This window comes from Centropristis striata, chromosome 14, assembly GCF_030273125.1.
Source record: "Centropristis striata isolate RG_2023a ecotype Rhode Island chromosome 14, C.striata_1.0, whole genome shotgun sequence".
Lineage (NCBI taxonomy): Eukaryota > Metazoa > Chordata > Actinopteri > Perciformes > Serranidae > Centropristis > Centropristis striata.
Genome location: NC_081530.1, coordinates 24,149,229 through 24,176,191, shown reverse-complemented (window position 1 = coordinate 24,176,191; position 26,963 = coordinate 24,149,229). Strand labels below are relative to the sequence as shown.

Genomic DNA, 26,963 nt, shown 5'->3' with positions numbered 1-26,963 from the left:
GATATCAATGGCTTTATTTCAGGAGTCAAGCCTACACTTTCACTTAAAGTAATGGCCAGTTTTGGATGTGGAACATTACAAGCAGAGGCCTTTTGTAACAAATTTTAAACCTGGCTGCTTTGTACAACATGGTCATGGTAGGTACTCACCGTGGATCCCTTGTCAGTGAGGTAGCTGATCCCCTCCTCTGGCCCGATAGCTAACTCCACCTGGATCACCCAGCTGGACTGTTAGAGAGGAAAACACGGATATAAGTTAAAAGAGGAAGAAAGTAGAAGTAAAGATAGAGGTGTGGGAATAAGAAGTTGAGGAAAATGTTAAATCAGGAGCAGAGTACTTGTAAATCATGGCATGAATCATATCATTTGAAACACTTTGGCACAGCACATCTTGCACACATGCAGGACCTGTTGCCACCAAAGGGGGGCAGCCTAACACAGCCAAACACATCCGTCAGAGTACACCAGGATACAGCAGACTGGAAGAAACTTACCCCAAGAGCACATTTAAAGCACTCCTTGTCATATCGGTAGATTGGTGCGAGTACTTCCAAGAACTTCAGGATGCACTGCTCATCGTTGAGATTGGCTACCTGCTTAAACGTCTGCTGAATCAACTTACGAAGCGTTTTAGCCTGAAGAGAGGAGAGAAATGGAAGAAAATTAAAACAAAAGCTGACTTTATATCTTGCTTAAACAGCAGAAAAATTGGGACTGGGCTGGAAATAAAAAGGAGGAGGCATGAGTCCATGATTGCGTGTGAATGTGTGGGCGCCAGAGTGACAGAGACACTAAGAGAGTAAAACATTGATTGACTAATAGTCCGCTCTGGTTCCAATCTAATTGACCTCACCACTTCATTTCAGAGGCACTCTGAGCTCAGATCAATACCTTAACAAAGACACTTTGATACATACATTGATTGTTGGTTACCGCTCAATTAAACATCAGAATCTGTGCGTTCAGCTGTAATGTTACTTTGATCTCTCTATACGTAAGTGCTCGTACAGACTTTAAGCGTGACAGTTGCGTTTTTCAGACCTAATTTCTTTTTTTTTTTAGGTCGGTTATGTCATAGAGTAGACAGATGGGGAGCTGACAGAAAGAAAATCCATCTAGGAACATTATTCATTATTCTCTGGAGATAAAGATGCACAGCACACACACAAACCCTCATAAAATGTCATATATAATCCTCTTCATCTGATGTATATGTACCAAAAAGAAAATACAACTTATATGAACAGGAACTGACCCCTGACAAATTGACCCTTTTAACCCCTTATCCGCAGCTTTAATGCATATCTACGGACAAATAATCAGTATTATGGGCCTTAAAATGTATATAGATGACGGTGTTATCCAATCACACATAAACAGTGTATTTGTGCAAAAATACACATTTACACAAGCACACTAAGAGTACAGACAATCTCTGCTCTATAAATAGTTCTCAATATATAGACTAAGATAAAGATTAGTGGGGATTTAGTTCACTGTAAACCAGGCTTTAAAAAGCATGAGTGGATTTACAGTAGACTGAGTTCATCACAAAATAAATGAACAGTTTAACAGCTAAATTTACAACCAGAAAACAATCAATTCCATTGATTTATTGACTTCAAATGTGACTTGGACACCATTGACTGATGTCAGGTGACTCTAATGAGGCCCACAGGATGTAGTAGAAGTGTATATAACCCCCTTGTGTACACTAAACATTTAACATTTAAGGGATGAGTCATTCATATAATAGTCATTATGTCTTAAATATTTTCTATAATTCATTTTATTAAGCTGCTACCTATTTCTTTTGATATTCTTGCTATTCATTTGTAATAAAAGCATGAATATCTACACTTTTGTAAGTATTACAGAGCCCTGCTGCCAGCTGTCTACTCAGTAGGCCTGAAGGACTCAAGGAACCTATAAACACACACATTTAAAATGCTCCTGTGTGTCCAGCTATGTGTGTGTATGTCTTTTCAACAGATGTCATAACACACAAATGATTACAGAAAATAATGTGTGTGCGCTGATGTGTGTTCTTGATAGGATCAGTGTTTTAATTCCTCGAATTCCACACTCACACACACACACACACACACACACACACACACACAGATATTGTCAGTTTGAAGTATCCTCCCTTCCTGAGAGGAAGTACTGAGGAGTGCCTATCGGCTCCTCGTCACACAGTTTATTTGTCACATTTTCAATTCATCAGTCTGTTTCAAAAAGGACACATTAATGCCTGTAATAAAAGATGCCTGGTTTAAAAGAAAACAGGTTTCTTCATCAGGGTGGAATTAGTTTAAAATGTGCTTTCCAATCAGTCTTTCTGGGGTGAATTATTGTGGAATTCATTTTGATTAGACAAGACCAGTCTGTGAATTTGTGTTACTTTCATTTTATAAATTAAATGCTTTTAATATGTTCATTTTCATGTCAGTTCAATGTGAAGCACTGTAGCACTGTAATTTCTTTGTTGTAAAGCACTTTGTGCTGCATTTCATGTATGGAAGGTGATATACAAATCAAATTAAATATCATTAATATTATAAAAAGTAGAGCATTTTTACTGATCTTAACACATGACTGAAATATTATGCATATATTTTTATCATGGAGTCTTTAATCCGAATGATGCTCAGTCAGTACACTGTTGTCAACTAAGAGACCAGTACTGCACACAACCCAGATCCACTGTGATAAAATAATACATTATAAAAACTACTTAACCAATGCATTAAATAAGATTTAATCTAAATAGACTGTATGAACTTTCTGGCTTCATTTGAAAGCTTTTACACACACATTCATCATGTAAATAATTAAAATCAGAGGAGATTGTTCTAGCAGACTTTTAGAAGTTTTATTTCTGATTGTGCTCTTATGTCTTTATAGTATGCAAACACATTTTAGGCTTGCTGTAGAATACACTACTGAAATACTCAATAAAAAAAAAGTTATCAATATGATGATGAAACGGACGCCTCCGCTCAATCTGGGCTGGTTGATCACAATTTGATCTCCAAAGCCACTAAAGGTCAGTTTTACTAAACCTGCTGCCCAGCCTGTCAATATGAATGAACAGACTCTGCTCCTTATAAAAGCTTTCACCACAGCTAACATCAGTCACTGTTTACTACCACAGCCATCTGCTCTGCAGTGTGTGTGTGTGTGTGTGTGTGGCAGTAGAGTCCATTGAGGGTGAATAATCCCATTAAATGACTACCATTCTCTTTCACCAGAGCGAACGACACAAACGTAAATGACAGCTGTGCTCTCTGTCTCTTTACACGTCTGTATGTATAGCACATGAGCAGATGTGTCAGAGCCTGATCATTTGCTTAACATTAACATAAGTGTTTTTAACTGCTAATAAATGATATAATGATGCATAGAAAAATACTCAACGACAAGCAAGTTATTGGGCTGCAGATAGTTATATTATTTCCTCAAGTTGTTGATCAATCGTTTGGATTTTGGAATCTGGCATCAAATAAATAAATATAAATATGCTTCTTGAACTGTTAATCATTAAGATATTAAATGTTATATTAGCATTAGCATTAGAATCTAAGTGTATGCTCTTCAGGAACAAATTGGTCAAAACAAACAGAAATCAAAATTCCAATGTAAAATAAATTGCATAAATCAGCCTCGTCTCCAAGCTATTTAAAATCAGTATTGGCCGATATCCCACTTCAGTATTGGTATCGGAGCATCTCTGTTCTTTATACAACACTTTTTTGGCATAGCAATAGTCCAACACCTAAATGTATTCCTTTTATTATGACATAATTACAGCTGGGGGCTGGAACCTGAAAATATTTTGTATTTTTGCTTGAAAAACAACTTAAATCGTCATGTATCATAAACCTTTTGTAATCCAACAGACCATATATAGTGAAATAAAAATCAATATATGCCATTCTTAAATTACAGCAACAGAGGAGCCATCCAGTCGAGTCACGTGTGGCAATTAATGGATGTTTGACTGAACGTGTGTGTGTCACTGAATGCATCTTCATGGCTTATAAAACAAGACACAGGGGAGTGTGTGTTGTCATGTCTGCCAAAGGAGTAGAAAATTAGTCAAAGAGGAGAGGAGGTAAAGTAGGTGATGAGGGGGGAGTCAGCGGGGGAGTCAGCAGGGCTGGACAGACGGGGCGCCTCCTCATTGTTGAAAAGAGAAAGTGGGTTTAAACATGACCTTAGGGTCACACACACACAACACACATACACAAACACAGTTTTCTCCCTCTGCAGAGCATCTGTCCGCCCGCCTGCTGACATCAAGACCTTTTCGGGTCACTGGTGCCTTTCTTTCACCCACACACACCAAGACCCTCCCCATAAACGCGTGCCGTAAATTTATCACTGACATAAACACTGTTCAATGTGTCCCTGTCATCACATACGAACGTAGACATCCAAAATCTGCCAAAGTGCAAATTAAAAGTATATTCTCACAGAAAAGCTTATTTATAAAAAAGGTACATGTTGCATGATTACCATTACAAACCAATGTATAGACTAGCACAAAAACAATCCCTTTCAATCATCACCTATGACCCACTAGAAGTGTGTGGTGGCATCTGTACCTGCAGAGACCCTGCCATCTGTCATTTTGCGGTGTTTAGGGTATTTCTGTGCATCATTATTGGGGCACAAAGCTACAAAAATACCAGATGGAGTGCCAAAAAATTGCAAATATAGTGAAGTTAAACACAAAGAGGACTGAGCTCATTCCAAAACCAATTTGAACCAAATTCAAATTTCAGAACAAATCCTGGACTGTTTCCCCTGTTTCCAGTCTTTGCTCTAAGCTGAGCTAACCAGCTGCCAGATGTGGCCTTATATTACTGGGTATTGATTATTTTCATCTAACTCTCGGCAAGAAGGCATAAAAGAGTAATTCCTTAAATGTCAAACTATTCCTCTAAGCGGTGATGCTTGCAGAACAGAGATTCTTTACTGTTAAAAACTACATTAATCACACTACATATAGCTTGTGAGCAGGTAATGTATTTTTTTCCTTATCATTCTATTGCTCATGTCCATTCATCTAAACTGTGCTGGTGTATTGGCCAAGATTTAAATTTAATCGTGTAGAGTCTTGGACTGCTTCACACTTTGTCAGCCAAGCCAGCCCGGGTCTGACAACACATCAAGCAACACGTTCAGAAAACTGGCTTTAAGAAGCAATTACTTACACTAGGGAGCTGCCTATAAACCACACACTTTGGTAACTTTTAGTGACTGAGCTACTCCAGTGGAGCAGATAGGTCACAAGCTGAAAAAGGGGAGAGCACTGCTTACTCACTCAACCAGGACACCCAAAGTTTGATCATAAATCCTCCTATTTAACTATTTCTTCCATAAATATTTCAAGAGGTGAAAGTGAATAGAATGTTTGTTTCAGCAACTTGACATTATATTGGGTGAACTCCACCTTTCTTTTGATCTCCATTCAAACGTCATTACTCTTACCTTGACTGAATCCAACAGGTCTTTTGGGAAAAAGCGCCTCAAACCAACGTCTTTCCTGTAAAGAGAGATAGAAGAGGAAGAGAATGATTATTATGCTGTGATTACACTGAGGAATGGTAATTGACATGCACTTCTGTCTTTATCTGATGGAAGCAGCTTATTTTTTCCTCTGCAGAGAAATTACCAACTACATCCACAGACAGATGCAGTTAGGCAAGTGAAAACAAGGACCAGAAAACAGAAACAGAAAGCTATGACTAAGTGCTGACTATACGGAGCACTACTCATCTTTTCCTAAGAGACGGGGCTGAGGAAAAACAGAGAGAGCGGAGAGAGAGAGAGAGATAGAGAGAGAGAGAGAGGCGGGGAGGAGTACAAAGAGGGAGACCACAGAGACAAAGAAAGATGTGCAGAGCTAAAACAGGAAGCTGGCTAATGACTCAAACTCCTCTGGAGAGTAGACAAGTACAGGGGGAGGAGGCGAGAATGAGTGAAGAGAGAGTAGGGGAAAGGCTGAGAGCTTACATCATCCTATTTCTCCAACACAGGTCAAATATCAGTCAATTATTATCATGGTGTTATTACAGTGTGTGGTGCGCGACAGGGTTGGGATTTCAATTCAAGAGCAGTTCAAATGGTGTCGAGTAAGTTGTAAATCACGGACAAATTGCTGCCTTGTGGTTGTCTAAACTGCCAGGCTCGCCTCAGCTTAAAATATCCTCATCTATGGCAAACACACGTGCAAATACTATTATTTCGCTGGCTTGGGGTCATCTATCATCATGTCTATGAAAGGATACTTTGTAAAACATGCTTTATGCAGAATGCTGCCAAGGCCATGCCCTATCTTGCAATGTTAACAAAAGAGAAATATAATTTGTGTATCCACTCCAAAAATCGGGCCAGCAGTTTTTCCGTAATCCTGCTGACAAACAATCACACTGAACCGAAAACATAACCTCTTTGGCAGAGGTAATAAAGGGCTATGAAAGATGACACACCAAGCCGACTAAAAAGAACAAACATTGATGAATGCCCACTGATTAAACCCAGTGCATTAGCTCACAGACCACAAGGACTACAGCCAACTACAGCCAGCTGATCTCCTTAGAGCACATATTCAGTGGCTGCTAAAGAGGAACAGTTCACACTAATGCAAATCTGTTGAGGATATCTTATTATAAACTTGGAAAAGTAACATATGGAAAACATGGGACTGTAATTTCCTAATAATTTCCCAACAATGTCTGAGAGGTTTCCTGGAAAGAATATCATTGGCACAAATTATAGGGGAAATAGATTGGTATACTTCTTGTTAATTAATTTCAATTAATCGTGAATGTAACCTACAGAGTGAACTTTTGAAAGTTAAAGCTCTTTCCAGGAAACTTCTTGAAAATTATCAGGGAAGTATTCAGAAATTATGGGCCCATAAAATAAACTGTTTAATTATGTTCTTTCACTTTTGGAAGGACATAAAGAAAAAAAGCAAGGGTGAAAAAATGGATATGGACCAGAGACACTCAGCTAGAGCCCGGATGGCAAACTGTCAGTTTGGTGTATTCAAAGCCCCGGCAGCACTTTCCTTCTCCCTCTCTTGTTGGTTTAAAATATGCATGACACAACATCTTTTTCCAATCAAGAGAGAGAGGCAGCGAGGGAGAAATAGAGAAAAAACAAAAGGGAGGACAAACATACGAGAAAAGCAGGCAAAAATGGAAGATGAGAGCATAAAGGAGACAGACAGAGAAGGACTGAGAAGAGATACAAAGAGATATCGGTGGAAAGACAGAGGGCATTCTTCTTAGTTAATTGGAGAGCTCATTAAGTTGACGGACAGAAAGAAAGACTTCATTGGAAGAGGCAGCTCATTAGAACCGGACCACGTTAGAGCCAAGCCTCGTTAGGGCCAGATTTTGTTCATCAACATTCATCTACATCCATCTCGTGGATCAACACATGGAGCAAATCAGGCAGCTATCATAGTCGGTGCGAGCAAACCCGAATAAATCTACAGAAATGAATAAGTATTAAACATATGTGACTGGGTGACTGTTGAACATGAACATTGTAGCTAGATTGAAGAGTTTCTCTGCATCAGTCAATGTAAAAACATGTCAAATCACATTTGGACTGCAATACAATTGATCGTTTCTTAACGTTTCCAGACTTTTTATGCAATTACCAAACTCTTACTGAAACCCTTTCCATTGTTTTCCATTTGTGCAGATTTCTAGGAACCCTGTACTAAAAACTGAGGCATTTTCTGTTACTTCTGCTGGCTTACAAAACCTAATTTCCAGGTAGAAAAAGGATGTAATGTACCAGAGAGGTTGTGAGCTGTTGCAGCACGTTGCTCACGAAGGAAATACTTACTCTAATAGTTCATAGTTGGATTTCTTGTCCAGGGCGTTTCCTCTCATCTCTTTGAAGAACCTCCTAGAATTGAAACCAGCAGAGAGAGAGCACGGTCAGATACATTCACTGCAGTAACACACATTAAAAAGACTTTGGGACTTAATATGTACCAAAAACTATTCAGGTTTATCAGGACATGGATTCCTGTACAACTCCACCAACTTAAAAAATTAATAAACAAGGAACCAAAGTCGTCAGACAAATTCAAGGAATGGCAAATTACTTGGTTGTTTTGTTTACATGTAGCCCTTTCATAAACAATGTGATTTCCTGTAAGGGAGAACACAATTTTCTGTTGTGCACTACATGTGTGAAATGGCAGCATGTGAGAAAATGGCTCAAGAATTTGGTCTTCCTTTAAATAATAAAAACTGACTGTTGGAGAAACAAATTAAATATGAAGGTATTTGAATGTCATCGTTATTCAGTTTGACATTCTCAATGGTCTCAGAGACCTTCACTGTCTGCATGCATGCTGATGAAGAGGCTCCGGCTGCTCGAGGTTACATTAAGATGAGGACCTTGTATATATTCCAGACTCCACTAATCTGATCTGGGGGTTACACACAATGCTGTATTTTTTACTCCAAAGCGGTGTGATTATGCATGATTGTTTGGCAAGAATGATGACTGAGAAGTAAACCATTTCGAATAAAAACAACTCATCTGGTGGAGACAACACTTTCAATAAGGATATGGCTTTAACAGCTTGTTCAGGCAAAATAGATTAAAGGAGATTGTAATTGTTTCAGAGTGACTAACTTTTATTCTCAACTTGGCTTTTGTTGTTAATAAAAAAAGTAATTGAACATGTGAATTCTATTAGTTTGTAGTATATTGTAGCTTTGGCGCGAAAAGTCCTAGACGAGATTCGCCGTTCAGTAGTGCAAACATTTCCCACCTGATTTCTAGACAGCCCAGTTTGAGAGCTACATCTTGTTCCACCTGTTCCCCCATCTCCATCATGTAGTCGTTCTTCACCTGGGGGACACAGACACACCAGAAAAAATATGCTCATTAAAACATTCATTTCTACCACCAACAAATGAAAAGCCTTCCATCTCACACACACACACACACACACACACACACACACACACACACACACACACACACACACACACACACACACACACACACACACACACACACACACACACACACACACACACACACACACACACACACACACACACACACACACACACACACACACACACACACACACACACACACACAGTCCTGTTGACCTAGTTTACTCCAAAGCAAACACATACAGTCCTTCAAGCGGTGCCATATGTCTCAGTGCTGGCTGGCTGCTGGCAGAAAATGAAATATGTTCGTGTGTCTGGGTGCCTCTGTGCGTGCATGATCGTCTGATTGTTTGTGTGTACCTGGTGGTAGAAGTAGTTGAGTGTTGGTTTGTCTTCTGTAAACTGCTGCACAAAGCCCTTTGGAAGATAGCGGATCCTTAACTCATACCTACAGAAGACAAGAAGAAAGGGAGTGAGTGTAACATTATCATATTTCAAACTTTAGAGGCAAAAACAAGTCTTGGCCTTCATATTGTACAACAACTTGCAGCCTGTTTTTAGTAGAAATAAATGTTGGGATATAGTTTTATGTATGAGTCGTCTTCTAAATGATGGAAAAACATCAGATAAGTAAGAGCAAAAAGGGAGAGGAGAGGAAATCGATAAAAGAAAAGACAGATCGTACAAACATAAAGATCTGAACATGGATACGAAGACATAGGTTCAGGGAAGGAGCAGGGAGCTAAGGAGACAGAAGGAGTCAAGGAAAAAAATTGATATGCAAAAATGCAAATTAGGAGTGAAATATCAGCGGAGGAGAGGCAGACAGAGACGCAGAGAGTTGTTGACTCAGTCAGACAAAGCAGGCATCTGGTTCCCTCTCTTTTAATGTCCAAAGAGCAAAAGGTCTTCACCTCACAATAGCATTAGCAGCCAGACCGCCACAATAAACATAATATATATACCCGTGCATTAACATCCAAACTGCCAAACCAACTCAACCACACAGCACCACACGCACATACAAGACCTCCCCTCATCATACAACAGACGGGTGACACTTTTTCATCACGTTGTTTGCAGTAAATCACTTCTTTGGTGTACAATGGGGCAGACTGCTACAGCGAGACTGTGACTGACTCAATTTACATGGCCAAATAAGTCACGATTAATGTCTAGAAACTGGTTATAAAATTAAACCAAAACTATAAGAGACAATGGGATGGGTGCTGGATTAAAGAATGTCCAGCAGAATGGAAACACACTGATCTGCACAAGTGACTTCTGTTAGAAGAACTTTAATGCTGTGTAATGCACATGTGATAAACTACACCTGCTGGAAACAGTCAACATCAAATATTAGTAAGGTAATACTTTCTATAATAAGCAGAACATCTTTCAAATGAGATCTACTTGGTGTGTGGATCTAATTGTTGAAATTCTGAAGTAAAACCTCAGCTTTTCTTTAAGGACCTCCATGCACCTGCCACGGAATCAAGCTGGACAACATTTAGTCTTTGGCATCTTGATAAATAAAGCAAGCCACTACTCTGCTTGGCTTTCTTAATTAAAATAGGGTCACACCAGATTCCACTCCCCATTCTTTTGTATGAGGAACAAGGGGAGAATTGATGAATTTGACCCACCTATTCAAAGTTTCTGACAGTCAACATTGCGAGGCTCTCTAATGTTCGGCAAGTTTGACAGAAACTGAGACTGATCTCGTGTTCAGAAAATAATATTCTTTTTATCATCATTTTCAACTACATGGCAAAATATTACAATCAGCAGAAATGCAGGGACACTGCTTGGCCTAACAAGAAGACTTTTTGGACTGCTGTTATTAGCCTGCCACCCACGCTATTGCCCCAAGTTCACGCTCACAATCCTTCCCACACCATTTCCACTGAGCACGCAAGTAAATTTCATAGGAGAAAATCTGATTTGACAGCACCTTTACAACTACTCTGCCCGTTAGCAAATCAAATCGCTGCACAGCTCTTTGTCGGACACATGCTCCATTCTCAGCCTGAAGCAGTGTACAAGCTTACTATGTTTGATCATCTCTGGTACGCTACATTAGCACAATGAAAATATGCTGTTCAGCAACACACACACTCTTCTTCTCTCACCTCCACTCCTCATTTGGCCGTGCCTGGTCATATTTCTCTCTGACGTGAGACACGCCCATATCAGGGTGGAGCCAATGCACCTGATCTCTGGATTGGCTGTTGCTGAGACGAAGGCCAAAACAAGACGTCCAGCGCACTTTATGGATGTCCAAAATCTTCTGGATGATTCCCTGGAAACAAAATTGCAAAATATTATGTAATATACTTTATTGGACCACTTTCCCTGCACAGTTAGATAACTTTAACTTTAAGTTTAAAAAGGAAATAAAAATGTTACTTTGTGAGACTCAACATGAAGGTAAATTGGGCTAAATTACAAATCATTTTCCTCAAATGTATATCATTGTTGTAAATGCTACATAAAACAAAGTTTCCCAGTTGACAAAAACAGTTAGCCAGTCTAGAAGGAAGTTAGTCTGCCATACTTCAATATGTCAACTGCGCTCATTTTTATGTCTGGCATTTTGCATCAGGTCAATGAGTGCATGTGTGTGTGTGTGTGTGTGTGTGTGTGTGTGTGTGTGTGTGTGAGTAGGTGACTTCAAGCGATTTAAAGTGACGTTCCCACCCAAACAAGTTGACAGACATCATACACACATGCATGATAATGCTCACAGAACCATGTGTTTTGCCAATGCTAGGGGGGTCTGACCTAGATACTGAAGGAGAAAGTGAGGAGAGGAGAGGAGAGGAGAGGAAAGGAGAGGAGAGGAGAGGAGAGGAGAGGAGAGGAGAGGAGAGGAGAGGAGAGGAGAGGAGAGGAGAGGAGAGGAGAGGAGAGGAGAGGAGAGGAGAGCTCCTCTATCGCCACTAAATTTTGAGCAGTCATAAGTAGTTTCTGTGACATGGGAGTGGATCTAAGAGCATTCTTACAAGTAAACATAACCTAGTATACACGCAGAGACAGAGAAAGCGTGCCCTGAGGTTATATGAATTTGCTCGCATAATATTCTCACTGTGCCGAGTGTCTTTTATCAGAGAAGACAGCTAAGACCTCGAGCTGAGGACGAACAGCAAAAATTCTTCTTTAAAACTACTGCTGGGGGTAAACCGCTACATATAGGGACACTTAAATCTTACCACTGTGAAAGTTATAATGTTCAGTTTTAGTACAATAAGGCTTTCTGGTTGGTCTGTTGGGTAATGTTTTCAAGAACCACTATTGAATGCAGAGATTGTCATCAAAGCTAACTCATTTGACTGTAGTTTTTTTTTTAAAATTGGATTTTATTGTCATTAAAAAATGTTAAATAACACCAGCCTTTTTTATGTGTTTTGTCACCATAAAAACATTCATGTTAGGACATCAAAGTCTCTTCTTACCCTGACATCGGTTGCATCTCCGTATCTGATATTGGAGGACCAGCAGCTGTTTTCAGTGTTGGTCTCAAAGTGATGGAAGACTTTGAGAACCCTGTCCACGGAACCGGCCATGGTTCTATCTGACCCCCCCGCACTCAGTCGTGACTTGGCGCCTCCCAGGAGGGCATGGTTCAGGTTGGGGTCCAGGTAGGCCGTCGCCATGGTTTTCCCTGCTGACACTGCTGCTGCTAGGTGTCTGTCATATTCTGGACAAGAGGAGAGAGCTTGTTAGACATTGGTGACATGACGAAGAATAAAGACCAGAATCAGAACAAGACATTTTTTTTATCTTGATTAATCATTTGGCCAATATACTGTATAACCTGATGCCTGAAGTGAAATTGCTTGTTTTGTGCAACAAACAGTGCAAACGAAGAGACATTCTGTTTACAATGATTGAAAAAAAAAAAAAAAAACTATTCTGTCTTTAACACGTCACAAAATAAAAATATGCATTATTTCTGACGTCTTGTTTTGCCAACTGTCTAAAGATATCTGTTTTATAATGATTTAAATATACATATATAACAGGTCTGACTGATCAGCTCATTGCCTAAGCTCCACTTGTGTCTTTTTGCTCATGGTTATGATTTCCAAAAAGAAAGTCAGTAGAGTAGAATATCTTAAATCTCTGGGGCAGTGGGTGTTGAAAAGTTCAGAAAAACTAATTATTAATTACAAAAAACTGTTGCCAGCTATTTCTCTGCTCAAATTCTCAAATTGATTAAATCAACTAAACATTTCAGCTTTAGCTTGTTCGTATAAAATAATAATAGACTGCTGTAAAGTTGTGGACTTGAATCCTGGTCTTGTTTTCCTTAGAATAAAGCTTTTCCAGTATCTTTGGATATGACGTTTTTTGGCAAGACAGTTCTTTGGTATTAAGATGAAAGACACTGAACAATGAAATACCAGAGAGAGAAATAAATACAGAGCGGTACAATCAGGGTCAAGGCTCAGTATGTTACCACCTGTGTCTATGACACAGAGAAGACAATGCACCTCAGGTTGACGTTTTTCCTGAATAAGAAGCAGTGACATTGACACACTTCCTGGAATTTCAGGGTAACTTCATCTGGGAATGCCCGGCAAGAAGCACCTACTCTAAATCTGTGTGTGTGTGCCATTGTAATCATGACACGATGTGGGAAAAAAAATAGTGAGATCTCTTTCACTCTCTCTTATTCTGCTTCCCCTTTGCCCTGTGATTCTCCTTCTCTCTCCTCCATTAAAGGAAAATTGATATGTTCAAGCAGGTAATTACACCTGAGAGAAAGAGACGGAGAGAGCAGATACAGTGACATGCACACACAAACACACACACATAACTGAGAGGAAGGACTGTAAAGTTGTTGAGAGACATATGATGGTAAGATAAATGTGTACTTCCATGTCAGCAAAGTCTTTCATATCCACAGATCTTTCTTATGGCTTTCAACACTTTAACCTACGTTTCTCACACACACACACACACACACACACACACACACACACACACACACACACACACACAATTTATGCAGAGCAACAGTAGCATTTGGCAGTACACCAAGTCAGTTCCCATGGAGTCAGATGTCACACTGTGGAGGGGCTTTGTGCTACTTGTGTTTTAGTGTGTATTTCTATGTGTGTAAAAATAAAATATTTAATTCGTACCTCTGTCCCAACACATGGGGAAAGGACTACAGCCGCTCATCGCCATCGAAACACATGTCTGTCCCTCCCTGTGTCTGTCTGCACCGAGGACAGACAGACAGCTAGCGGTCTCACACCCACGCATCACACACCGAATGTCTCGTATACAGAAGCTACATAAATAAATACACACACCAAGGTCCTGACACAACAGCAAAGGACGAACACGCTCACATAACCCAAACACTAAGACAAACACACACACGCTCCGTCTCCAAGGCAGAAATCTTTGTCTCCAACTTTTGTCAACAGCTTCGTAAGCCAACAGTTAGTTCCAGAGGGGTAATCCTCAAAAAAAGCCAATTTTCTGGTCTGTTGAAAATTTGTACGGAGCATGAAGATGCTACAAAAACTGGTCGACTGGGAAAATGTGAAAAAAAAAAATCTGTCTTCTTTATCCTTTCCTGTTATCCGCAGTTGCACAAGTCAAGCAAGATCCCCAGAGATGTAAAGCAAGTTTCATCCGCTCCTCTTCTTTTTCAGTGCACTTCTACTCCTCAGTGGCCCCTCGCTGATGAAAACACACTGTTTGTTTTTTGCCCAATTTCTGCCCCATGCCTGCACTCCATAGTTACACAGTTGCCCTGGAAGAGTCAAGCGACCATCGCTCAGGAGAGGGCTCCAGATATTTCACTCAGTGGAGTCCCTGTGATGGTGAGAAGACTTCTCCTTCAGTGAAAGTTCACAGCTGAATCTGACATACAGTACGGTGTTGATCCAGTGAACATTCAGTTAGTTAGTGGTCACAGAGAAGGAGAGACAAATACTGAGCTCAGTCATAAACAAACAGAAAGTCATCTTCTTCCCTTGGAAAAAGAAAGTGAGAGAAAAGAGTGAGCCAGAAAAACAAAGTAGACAGACAAAGTGGGACAAAAAGAGAGCGAGAGAGAGAGAGAGAAGTGCAGCGATTGTTTCAGGATGAATGAGAGGAAAAAGAGGACAGAGCAACACAACTGAAAGAAAGTTGAGTGGGGAATGAGAGAGATAGAGATAGAGAGAGAGAGAGAGAGGGCTGCTGGAGAAGCAGGAGGAGCTAGAAACTATTAATATGCTAATCTCACCAGTCTCTTGTGTTCAATGAAAAAAACCCTCCCACCTCTGTTTATGAAGCTGACCTCAGAAGAGCCCTCGTGTTTTACCAATATTGCCAACACAAATGCATTGCAAAGGAATAGAAAAATCTCTTTAACTACTCTAAGATACTACAAGAGACATCTATTTCACTCACTGAAGATAAAGACCAAAAACCAGGACAGAAACAGTAATCAAACCACTTTAGATCTACACCCACTTCACTATTTATACCCTCTTCCTGAAGCCCATTTAAAGCTGAACATCTCCATACTGTCCATTGTTTCATAATTGGCATTTTTAACTCAATCATCCACCATCCTGTAAACTCTTTCTGGCTGCCAACTCTGCCAACACAGATGCTTCTTCATAACAAAGCATCATGGAGGAAACATAAATAAATCATATGAAAAATGTTCTCCAAAACCCTAAAGAGAATAGAACAAAAGAAAGGAGCTTTTTTGGCAACATAAGTGTTGCCCTGGCAGTGCCCAGCATGTAAACTAGCAGCCGTTAGCGACATGCCAACCAATCCACTTCCAAACCACAAGGTCTCAATCAATCCCACTTCAGACTGCACATTCAAAGTCACTGAGCTTCACTTTGAGGGTCATGCTCGCTCTAGTTTGCACTCGTGCTGCATCTCCAGGGCAACATGCCTACAATATCCTGCGAGCGAGTGGTACCTATCGCGGTGAGTGTTACTGCTGACCAGATGCCAGCCTCCATTAATCACACAAACATTTATACGGTCTCAGCTGAAGAACTGAACAGACCTCAACGAGGCACTGAACACACACACGTACAGAATGCACACAGCAACGTCACAAAAGAAATCTTAATGGTACCTTGTGTGTGCCCGGGAGTGTGTGTGAGTGTGTGTGTGTGTGTGTGTGTGTGTGTGTGTGTGCATGTGTGGGTTTCCTAAATGGTACATCTCAGGCATTGGCCATTGTTATGAAAATCTGGAGGGAGCAGGGGGTTTAAGTAGTGTGTGTGTGTGTGTGTGTGTGTGTGCTGAAAGCCTTTGTCAGAGGGCCGGATGTTGCCATGAATGGGAAGCGCTCTTTGGGACTGTGCCAAAGTCTCTCTCTCCCCCTTCTCTCTCTCTCTCTCTCTCTCTCTCCCCCTCTCTCTCTCTCTCTCTCACTCACTCACTCACTCACTCACTCACTCACTCACTCACTCACTCACTCACTCACTCACTCACTCACTCACTCACTCACTCACTCACTCACTCACTCACTCACTCACTCACTCACTCACTCACTCACTCACTCACTCACTCACTCACTCACTCACTCACTCACTCTCTCTCTCTCTCTCTCTCTCTCTCTCTCTCTCTCTCTCTCTCTCTCTCTCTCTCTCTCTCTCTCTCTCTCTCTCTCTCTCTCTCTCTCTCTCTCTCTCTCTCTCTCTCTCTCTCTCTCTCTCTCTCTCTCTCTCTCTCTCTCTCTCTCTCTCTCTCTCTCTCTCTCTCTCTCTCTCTCTCTCTCTCTCTCTCTCTCTCTCTCTCTCTCTCTCTCTCTCTCTCTCTCTCTCACTCACTCACTCACTCACTCACTCACTCACTCACTCACACTCACTCACTCACTCACTCCGTTTAAGATTTTAAGGTTGATGATGGTTGAAAACACCCACCACCTTTAATATAAAAATATCAATTCAAAGGCGCAGGTAAACCTCAGAAGTGTAAAAGCTACTTTGATCTGTCGGTGCATATGTTTAATCAGTTAACAATCAATGTGTTCACATCCAAGCCTTGAAGTTGAAATTCAAAGGCTTTTTGAATTACAAACATATTTTTTCTCACTGTTTTCCTACATTTAAGGTTCCTACACCTATTACAAAGTCAAATCCCCTTGGTAAATTAAATATTTATGTGCAGTATACACAAGCCTGATTCTGGAGAAGCTGGGACACTCTGTAAAACACAAAAATAAAAAGAGAATGCATTACATTCAGAATACAGAGTGTATAATAAAAAAATAAAATTAGAATTTAAAAAATGAACATTTAAGTGTTTTCAAGGATTTCCAGCACCCATAGGAACCATGTAAGTTAGTCTTTGGCTGCTGGCCCTGTCACAACTACATGTAACAATAAAAGTTTTGTGGGGATTTTCTTAACAGGAAGAGTCACAAAGCAACTGTACAGCTCCCAATGACTCGCAATTACAATTGTTCTTAAAACACACACTAATTCATTCAAAACAGTACATTTGTTGTTGTTTCGTGTTGCTTTCTTCCTGTGTATTTATGTTTTCATTGTTTATTTATTGTGTGCTATGCTGTTGTAATTGTTTGATATTAAATTAACTAAACAATTTTAAAGAAATGTTAGCAGGGTGACACATTCTTGTGTTATTAGTTGCTTATGTTGAAGAAGGAACAATTTCCATTTTTTCCTGTGTCTCAGTCAAGTGTCAGTCATCGTTTGGTATATCAGTTTAACAACATCTTATATTTCCAAGTTTAACTTGAACTGATGACATGCAACCCCTCTGACCTCGCTAACCAAATAAATAAACAGATGAATCAGAGGTTCAATGAGAATCATCTGAAGCCTGTGCAGTGACGAAGACCTCACACTTATCAAAGTTTTCACCTCAGGCAGGAAGGAAGAAAACTTAAAGAAAACGGTCTTTGAGTTTAGTTAACAAAAAACACCGCCATAAACACTGGAATAATTACATCCTGTTCTGTATTGACAAATCCGATTTTTCCATTGTTATTTTCTTGCTTCCTTGCAGCTGGCACTGAATAGGAATTGCAGAACACTGGCAACTTAAATCATCTGATATAACCATCGAGCCAGGCCTTCTTTCATGGCACGATGCCATGACACATACATATGCTTCCCTGCATAGTTTATTTAGGTAATACAAAAGGGGAAAACTACCCTCAGGTTATTTGGAGTTAAACTTGGGACTTTCAGCTGTCTTCAAATAGCATATTTTGTTTCTGGTTTATAAAGTGTGAAGATTCCGATTAGTCACACACTCCAACTAGAACGATGTTCACACTCTCCCTCACCCCTGTCTGCACTAATAAAACAAACACACCCACACACACATAGATAGTCCCACTCTGTCTGTTTTCTCTCTGGTTTAATCATCTTACACACCCAAAAATATGACTCACAGTTATGTACAATTTGTGTCTCTCATTAGTACCAACACAGATTATTAGCAGCTTCGGCTCCTTAGAAAATCTCAGCAGTTTATGTCTCACTAGAGGGTGTCAAACAACAGAACAACACATCCACCTATCATCATCACACATACGCAATTCATAGACTTTTTCCATGATGCAGCCACTACACCCGTTTTCTAAAATACAGAAAATCCTACTCAAGTGACCCACTATTTATTGGACTACAAAGAGCCTGCATGTCCAGATTTACTGATTATTTAAAAAGTGATTAAAATTTTAACATGAAGAGTCATATTTGATTTAATTTACCTAAATATATTATACAAGTACTGTGGATAGATGAAGTCCATAATCAAGAAATGTTTTATTTTTATAAACCTGTGTCCAGCAGCAAGTTTTAAAACATAGTCGTGTGGATGTAGCCTTAGTTGTGACCAAATTTTTAAGTGAGCGACTTGATGACAGCACATGATGACAGCAAAGACAAATGAGCCTACATCAATTTTTGTGATTAAGGCACTGTTGAAAGCCCCAGAAGGCTAGCAAAGGCTAGTAAATGGGTAATGTGTAAAGTTCAATTTGTCAAAAATATTCCTCAGGTCAGTGGAAGGATAAGGACTAATATTCCTCCTCTATGCCTGTTAGGGACCCCTTGTGGTGACCTGGCCACACTTGCCAGTGTGCACGTGTATGAGAGAATGAAGCAGCTGAGTGACCATCAGTGCTGTAGCTGGTGTGCAAAAACACAAGGGTCAGCGACTCACCTGTGTAGTAGGCAATCCTGGAAATATCTGCAAGAAAAACACAGAAATAACAGAGTTAGTTGCCTTGTTTCAGTATGAGCCACTGAATAAAGAGATCATCAGGTAAGAACAAAACTGTCACTGATGTTTATTACGTGAAATCCCACAGCAGCTGTTCTCAGATCAGTTACTAAATGTGCCTGCAGCACAATATATGTTGCATTTTACAACTTTGATCAATATTTGATTGACTTTTAAACAGGATATTGATGGATGATTGGATGATTGATTAAAAAAAAACAATCAATATCCCATTCTTCCATGATTTACCCCCACCCGTGATTTGCTGAAGCTTTATTGGTTAACCTAATTAGCTGATGTTCACAATGTTCACAGATTCAGGCTCAGCAGCTGTGAGTTGAGGACAGCGAATGGACTTCAGTTAGGTCTTCCTACTTGCATTCATTTTGTGAATAAACAACAAAATAACATGTGGTTGCACTCTTAAAGAATGCAGAGTTTACATGCTTCAAAGTTTTTGAACACAACAATAAGAATGTGTGGTTTTAAGGCTGGAAAATGCTTCCTTGACTAGGCCAATGTGCGTGCATCCCAAAATTGAAAACCAAATGGCAACCCAAAGAACGGATACCCAAATAGCTGAATATTTGGGTCCAGCCCGAATGATGTCTATGGGCTCATTTCTTTTTCAGCTATCTTGACACTCACAAACAGACAATGCATTTGTTAGATTTGAGAGGTGAGTGCATCAGCTTCCGTGCATCAACCTAAAGTAATGAACTTAACATAAACACCCTTCTTCACAGCGAAGTGGGGTGTTGACTTTAATATTCCTTATATTTATTTTAAGCTCTGCCATAATTCAGTCTGTAGTCATTAGGAGATCTACAGACTGTTAACCGATGGCCAAATGACAAAACATAATTTCTTAGGTGACTCTGTAGTCAAAAACTATGCATAATTGTATTGCACTGTAAAAGGATTTACTCAATGCCACTTTTTTATGAATAACTATGCATACAACATGGGGCATGTGAAGAGAAAGCTTGATTTAACACAAACTTGGAATATTAAGATGCTAAACACTGCACAGAGTGCTCATCAATGTCAGTTGAAAGTATGTATGGTTGAAAGGGCTGAGGGGCTAGTAGGTACACTACACCACATCGATACTACAGCTCCCAAAGTCCCGCAGGAAGCTCAGGAGAAGCTTCCTGAAAACTTGACACCAGGACCTATCACACCCAGTTAGAGCAGTGATACGGCTGTCTGCAGCAGGAGGTCAGGAGGATAAGTGCCTAAGTGCCTTTAGACACCCTGATGTACTCACAAACATACACACAGCATACACACAGACACACAGACACACACACAGGAGGTGAAATGACAGCAGGGGTTGTCAACAATGATGATGTAATGGTAAGAAAATCCACAAACCAAGAGGAAATACCAGAAAGGTGACTCATGCCGGTGTATTATTGACAAACCCTTTGTAATATGAAACCAGGACCTTATAGCTGGTGTGTGTGTGTGTGTGTGTGTGTGTGTGTGTGTGTGTGTGGGTATAGTGATGGTGGTGGGATTCAAATACAACATCATTACAGTAAGACAACTATTGACAATCCCAGATAACATCTTTGGCTGAGTGTCCACAGAGCAAAATCACAACAAAAGCAGAAAAGGTCTGATTTGGTCTACAGTGAGGTCAAGTGCAGCTGCCAAACTAATATTGCAAGACTTATTTTTATTATTAAGCACAACAATTTTGCAACATGTTATCTTGAATCACTCTTTTGATGACTAAGCCGAAGCATCCATTATAATAAACGGCTAGACCATTTAAGCAGATGTGAAGCTGCTTGAGTCCTAAAGTGTCCATAATGACATCTACAGTATCTAGCCCTACACACACCATCTGGCCCATAGATGCTCCCACTGACTAATTGTCTTTCACTGTCTCTCTTGTGCTTTCAATGTAAGTTAAGTGCTATGTAGCCTGGAATCTGCAGCCAAACTGGCGTTTGCTACAGTCTAGACTAAAAACCATAGGAGACTGTGGTCTTCTCATGTCTGAGAAACACGATTAGACTGCACCTGAAAAGCTGGGGAAAATATTGTCATCTTTATACAAATGATAAACATCTTAAACATTTTTATAGCTGTGCATTTTTAGTTCAAAGTTGCTTTTTTATACAAGTTTGAATGTATTTATACCATTGGCAACACTGTGTTTTCTCTCCATAGAATATCCCACGGGGGACTAGCATGGTGCTAATTACATACCAGTCTGTTTAACAGCCTCCACTGCACATATATCAAAGAGTACGATGGGTTATTCTTACACACACACACAGTTGCCCTGTAGACTGGCAGGCAGCCCAAAACACCTGCTCCTCAAGCTGTCCTCAAGAACGTGATGCACAGGAGAGAAGATTTCATTTCTCAGATCAGTGCAGTTATACTGCTGTCTATCCCACAAATTATTTACCCTTATTGTCAAAATGCTGCTTTTAAATCCGTATTTTTTTCTTTTTGAAGGAGTTTTAGAGAAGAACGCCCGCACAGCAACTATTTTCAACTGTTTCCCCACTTTGGGATTGTAACCTACACAAGCTATTGTGAAGGAGTAAAATAAAATACATAGAAGAGTTCAGGCAGCACAAAAATAGTCTTGTGCCAAAACACAAACAGATTTGTAATTTGCATTTTTTTAATAGTTTTTGTTACGTCAGTTAAGTATCACTCGACTGTTATTAACACACTAAAGTCCAAAAAACAGTGTCAGAAAACAAACTGTCAACTACCATCACACACACCTTCACATACAGCCTACTGTATTTACACACAGACACACTGTTGAAAGGCCCTGTGTCTGCAAGCTGTGTATAATTGCACGTTAATCACAGTTTTTTTTGACAACGGTAATTAGACAGAACAATTGTGAGAGAGAATGTTGCGCAATGATGTCTAAACTACAGGTCTCAGATCAGTAATTAAATTAAATTCACAGTCTAAGGGAGGTCAAGGAGTCATGCATTTTTGTCTTTGCTGTAGTTAGTGATGGAAACAGTCACAAATTAAAGACAAAACCCTCTTAAACTGGGAGATTTAAAAGCAAAGTTATGTTTGTCATACATTTGACATTAATATATGAAAACAGAAAGAAAAGGTGTGCTCTGTTGAAAGACAAATTCCCATCATCAAAATGAAATGACTGTTATCAGAACAAAATAGTGTTTCAACATTACAACCTGGTTTTCATGATTTTTATAGTGAAAGCTTCCATTACAATGTCCAAAAATACTTGCTCTTGCTTGTCTAGACTTTTGACAAGTTCAGCCTGTGTTGCTCTGGATTTATATGTGTATGGAAAAAGGAAAGGCTGAAGCAGCTGTAACTACAAACAGCAGCTGATGGAAGTAAAAGTCAGAGAAATTTTGCAAAACCGTGTGCAGCTCAACGCAACAGTGACGGATCAAACTGGCTGAGGAGGAATAGAGCCAGATGTTCCTTTTCCCACAAATAATGAAACACTTCTCCAGCAAGACTCTACTGAATTAACCTGATGAGAGCAGTCAGCTGTTCTGCCTCGTTGCTCTGTGTCTAATGGTTAAAGCTGAGCTGGCACACGCCTCTGTGTGTGTGTATGTGTGTGTGTGTGTGTGTGTGTGACCCTCTGGACAATGGGGCGTTACTGGAGCGTGCAGTCTTACGATGCAACAACATAACCCTCAGGCACCAATCACACCTGCCAGTCACAGCAACATAAAAATTCATGGAAATACACACATACAGGATTTTTTTGTCCTTCAAAATATATTTTGCAAGGACAGGTTTTGAGCACAGTTTTGACTTTGAAAGCGACACATAATGTGCTAAGTAACGTTACACAATAATATTATGGAGGACAAGTGCATGGTTTCATGACTCAATTTAGAGTGAAAAACATGAACAAATCTGCCAAGGTGAGCTGCACAGGTTATGACTTTAAACAGAAGCATGTGCGTTTTCTCATTATTCATATTCAGATAAACATCAAGCAATTATTCAAAGCCTGTCACGTGAACACTAGATAAAATAAATTGCGTGCACACACACACACACACACACACACACACACACACACACAGATGATGCATACTCCAGATAAATCCAACACGCGTGCAACATAATAAGGTCACGTGAACGCATGACTGCTCATACACATTTATCTGCAAAAGCGCACACACTGTGACACACACATTCACTCAAGTGTGTATAGTTCAGGTGCAGTGATAAAGCTAACTGGCTTACTGGAGCGGCACACATGTTAATGTATCACACTCAGAACAGATACACTGTGTATAATTCATCTCAACAGATTTAGGACGAGTGAACCGGTGAGATAGCGTAAGCTCTAAATTTATTTTTTTCCAAATGGTACCAGTTTCTGTTTTTTAGATAAATCAAAACACATCTGACATTAATGACCAATTACATTGCAGTCCCTGTTGTTGGTTTCAGCATGTATTTACAACATGCGCTGAAAACACGTCTTCTGAATAAGAAGAAAATCAAACGTATCATTAAATATTGAATTCTTCTTTCATTTTGTATGAGAGCAAACACTAGGGAACTGGTGTACAAAGGCTAAAAAGTGAATACCCAATTCTGATTGGCCAATGAAAGGAAACCCTTACCGACTCAGCTCTATGCTCTGTAAGATTGGAGTAGTACCATGCTCATATATGTATAATTAACTGCTTTTTCTTTTTCTTCTATTTTATATATTTTTGTGGAGTTTTACGTATCCTAATTGAGGGTCTTGGAATAGAGGCTGTATACTACATAGATTTAAAAGCGCTAAATTTAAATTTGTGATTTAAGGATATATAAATAAAACCATTTGACTTAAGCTTACTTTTTATAAGTGCACTTTTATCTCTCTGACCTGTTTAGCTGCCAAACATAGAATCAATCATCTGAAGAAGTTTCTGCTATGGAAATGCTTGAAGCTAACAGCAGGTGAAGGTGCTGCAACTTGTTTAGCAAACTGCATTATTCCTTAGCAAATTCCCATCAATTATAAACTAAGTTCGACATATTAAAACATACTGAAAAATAGATGATTTAACCTAGAAACAAAACACTGCAGGGGGAATTGTTACTCCATGCCTACGTTAAGAACTTACACAGATACACAAATGTACACAGAACACACTGAAATACACACCAACACCTACACATGGAGCCACGTGGGCAACACTCTGCACAAGGATGCACACTTGTGTTCAAACACAACCCACTAATTTGACACACATATCAGCTCGCACATACTGCTTACCTCCCACACACACACACGCACATAAACACACACACACACACACACACACACGCACATAAACACACACACACACACACACACACACAGCGCTAACCCCCTTCACTGCACGTGCACACTTCAACTTGAAGCCTCCTACATACAGTCAGCCAAACCCTTACATCTCCTTTTTTCACATACAATCCTTCATCATAAGGGTGGCAGATGGTAAACAAGACAGAATAAAATAGGGCTTCAAATATTCTGATAAATGATGGAATGGTTTCAGATAGAGCTGCAAGTAGCTAAATGTCATCATTGATTAATCTGCTGTTTATTACGCATTAATCATTTGCTCTATAAATGTCATAAATTAATAAGACAAAATGCCTGTCACAATTTCCGAGAGCCTAAGTTAATACCTTCAAATATTTTTTTCAGTCCACAATACAAAGATGCTTAATTTACAATGATATGAAAAGCGACACAATTATCACATTTGAGAAACTGAAACCAAATTAATGTTTGTTATTTTTGCATAAGAAATCGTAACTGTGAAGTCCCACAGCTATCATAACTGTAAATTGACTAACTGACTGATCATTTTCCATTCTAGTTAACTGGGACAGTGTTTATGTGCATGCAAGTGTGACTATTGGCACCCTCTTCTTCCTCTTCCTCCTCCTCCTCCTCCTCCTCCTCCTCCTCCTCCTCCTCCTCCTCCTCCTCCTCATCATTAACATCATCACATGCATAACTCCTGCAAAACTACATGTTATTAACAATCCCTTTCAGTAATACTTTATACACCTCTTCCTCTATCTTTTCTCTGACATTACAACCACCACAAACTGCACTTATCAATACTTTTCAATTTAGACACCCACATGTCACAGTTATAAGAAAGAAAAAAATAACTAGAACAGAACTTAACCCTGCTTAATGATACAGTATGATCAGATACAAGTGCATACAAATGTATTGCTTAAACACAGTTTATGCTCATTCATAAATTTTAAAAACACACACTGAATACATTTTTACAAAATCATAAATACACATGCACACACATGCAACCACCTACCCACACATCAACAATACTATACTGTATGTTTGTTTAAAACCTTACCATGGTATAGTCCTTCCATTTAGAAGTCCCAAAGAGAAGAGAAGAGAAGAGAAGAGAAGAGAAGAGAAGAGAAGAGAAGAGAAGAGAAGAGAAGAGAAGAGAAGAGAAGAGAAGAGAAGAGAAGAGAAGAGAAGAGAATAATCCCCCCTGACAGACAGCTAAATTGGGAAAAGCCAAAATCCCAAGCTCCCGTGGTCTTTGGGCAGGCGTGGTGATGTGCTAGCCAGCTAACTCAGTAATGATGGCTAATGTCGGCTTAAGCTTACAAGCCAGCCTCCTCCTCCTCCTCCCTCTACTACTACTACAACTACTGCTAGTACACTGACAGCAGCCCGAGTGGGAGTAGAGTCGGGGAGGGAAGACGGAAGGAGGGAGAGAGCGAGGGGCAGCATGCAGCCTATGACTGTGAAAGGGGGGAGGGAGGCGAATGATAGAAAAGGAGGAAGGAGGAGGGGTGTCTTTGTCTCCCTGGAGAGGGGCGGAGGGGGAGAGAGGGAGCCAGATGTACAGGACTCGGAGGGAAATCAAGAGAAGAGGGAAAGACAAGAGATGGAAAGAAATGATGCAACAACGTCTTGAAGAGAAGTGAGAAACGGAGGGGAAGAGGCATAAAAAAACAGCAACAACATGAGGAAAAAAGATGAGAAAGTGAAGAGAAAATATTAAAAGTGAAAAAGACAGAGCCAAGAGTAACATAAGAGAGATAAGAGTGTGAGCTGTATTGCCTTTGGCTATTCTGCCCCTCCGTCAGAAATTCACCCCCGAGGAGCTACTCAATTAGTCATAATGCAATATCCCTGACTCAACGTTGCCCTACAGAAATCATCAATCTTCAGAACAAAAAACATGAGAAATAAAATTCAATTGTTCCACTGACTTTGTTGGATGAGGGGTACAAATTTAATCCAATTTTACTTTCATCAAATCACATGCAGAGATATAGAGGGAGAAAACCCACCCTACATTTTGAGTCTCACCCAGCAGGCTCAAATCAAGTCATTTTGTCAAATCAGCAGTTATCTCATGACACTTTTCATATACTTCATAAAACCAATAAAGACAGGGTTCCTACATCTTTCTGCAAAGTCTAATTGAAGTACTTTTCAAGCTTTTTTTCTTCTTTTTCGAGCACCTAACAGCTGTGATATATTACACACATATATACAGTACATACAGTTTATACGATATAATCGTAAAACACATTCTGAAGATGGGAAACAATGTTGGGTGACAAAATAAAAAACTTTTAAAGTCTTAAATGTGTAACAGACATCATCTGATATACAAGAAGTTTCGTCTACAATCACTGAAGAAGTTAGCTTTTGATAGCAGGAACATGTTTGTCCTAAAGGCAGAAATCTGTTATTGCTGGAACTTTCCTACTGTATCTATGGCCATTTTCCACT

The 26,963-nt window shown here is 39.8% G+C and overlaps 1 protein-coding gene across 3 annotated transcripts in view; it reads right to left on the bottom strand.

The window, feature by feature from the left end:
* ptk2aa (protein tyrosine kinase 2aa) overlaps window positions 1-25,685 on the bottom strand; it is a 55,040-nt gene extending 29,355 nt beyond the window's left edge. For 2 of the 3 annotated variants that reach the window (XM_059349283.1, XM_059349285.1), the window contains exons 1-8: window positions 12,406-12,650; window positions 11,083-11,252; window positions 9,311-9,398; window positions 8,818-8,897; window positions 7,875-7,937; window positions 5,499-5,553; window positions 494-634; window positions 150-227 (exon numbers count right to left, since the gene is read on the bottom strand). In XM_059349283.1, coding sequence (XP_059205266.1) covers window positions 150-227; window positions 494-634; window positions 5,499-5,553; window positions 7,875-7,937; window positions 8,818-8,897; window positions 9,311-9,398; window positions 11,083-11,252; window positions 12,406-12,606 — 876 coding nt within the window. In that variant the 5' untranslated portion in view covers window positions 12,607-12,650. Of the gene's footprint in view, window positions 1-149; window positions 228-493; window positions 635-5,498; window positions 5,554-7,874; window positions 7,938-8,817; window positions 8,898-9,310; window positions 9,399-11,082; window positions 11,253-12,405; window positions 12,651-19,129; window positions 19,157-25,557 lie in introns of those variants that run through there. The other variant, XM_059349281.1, reaches the window with a different exon arrangement.
* Between the last annotated feature and the right edge of the window lie 1,278 nt (window positions 25,686-26,963).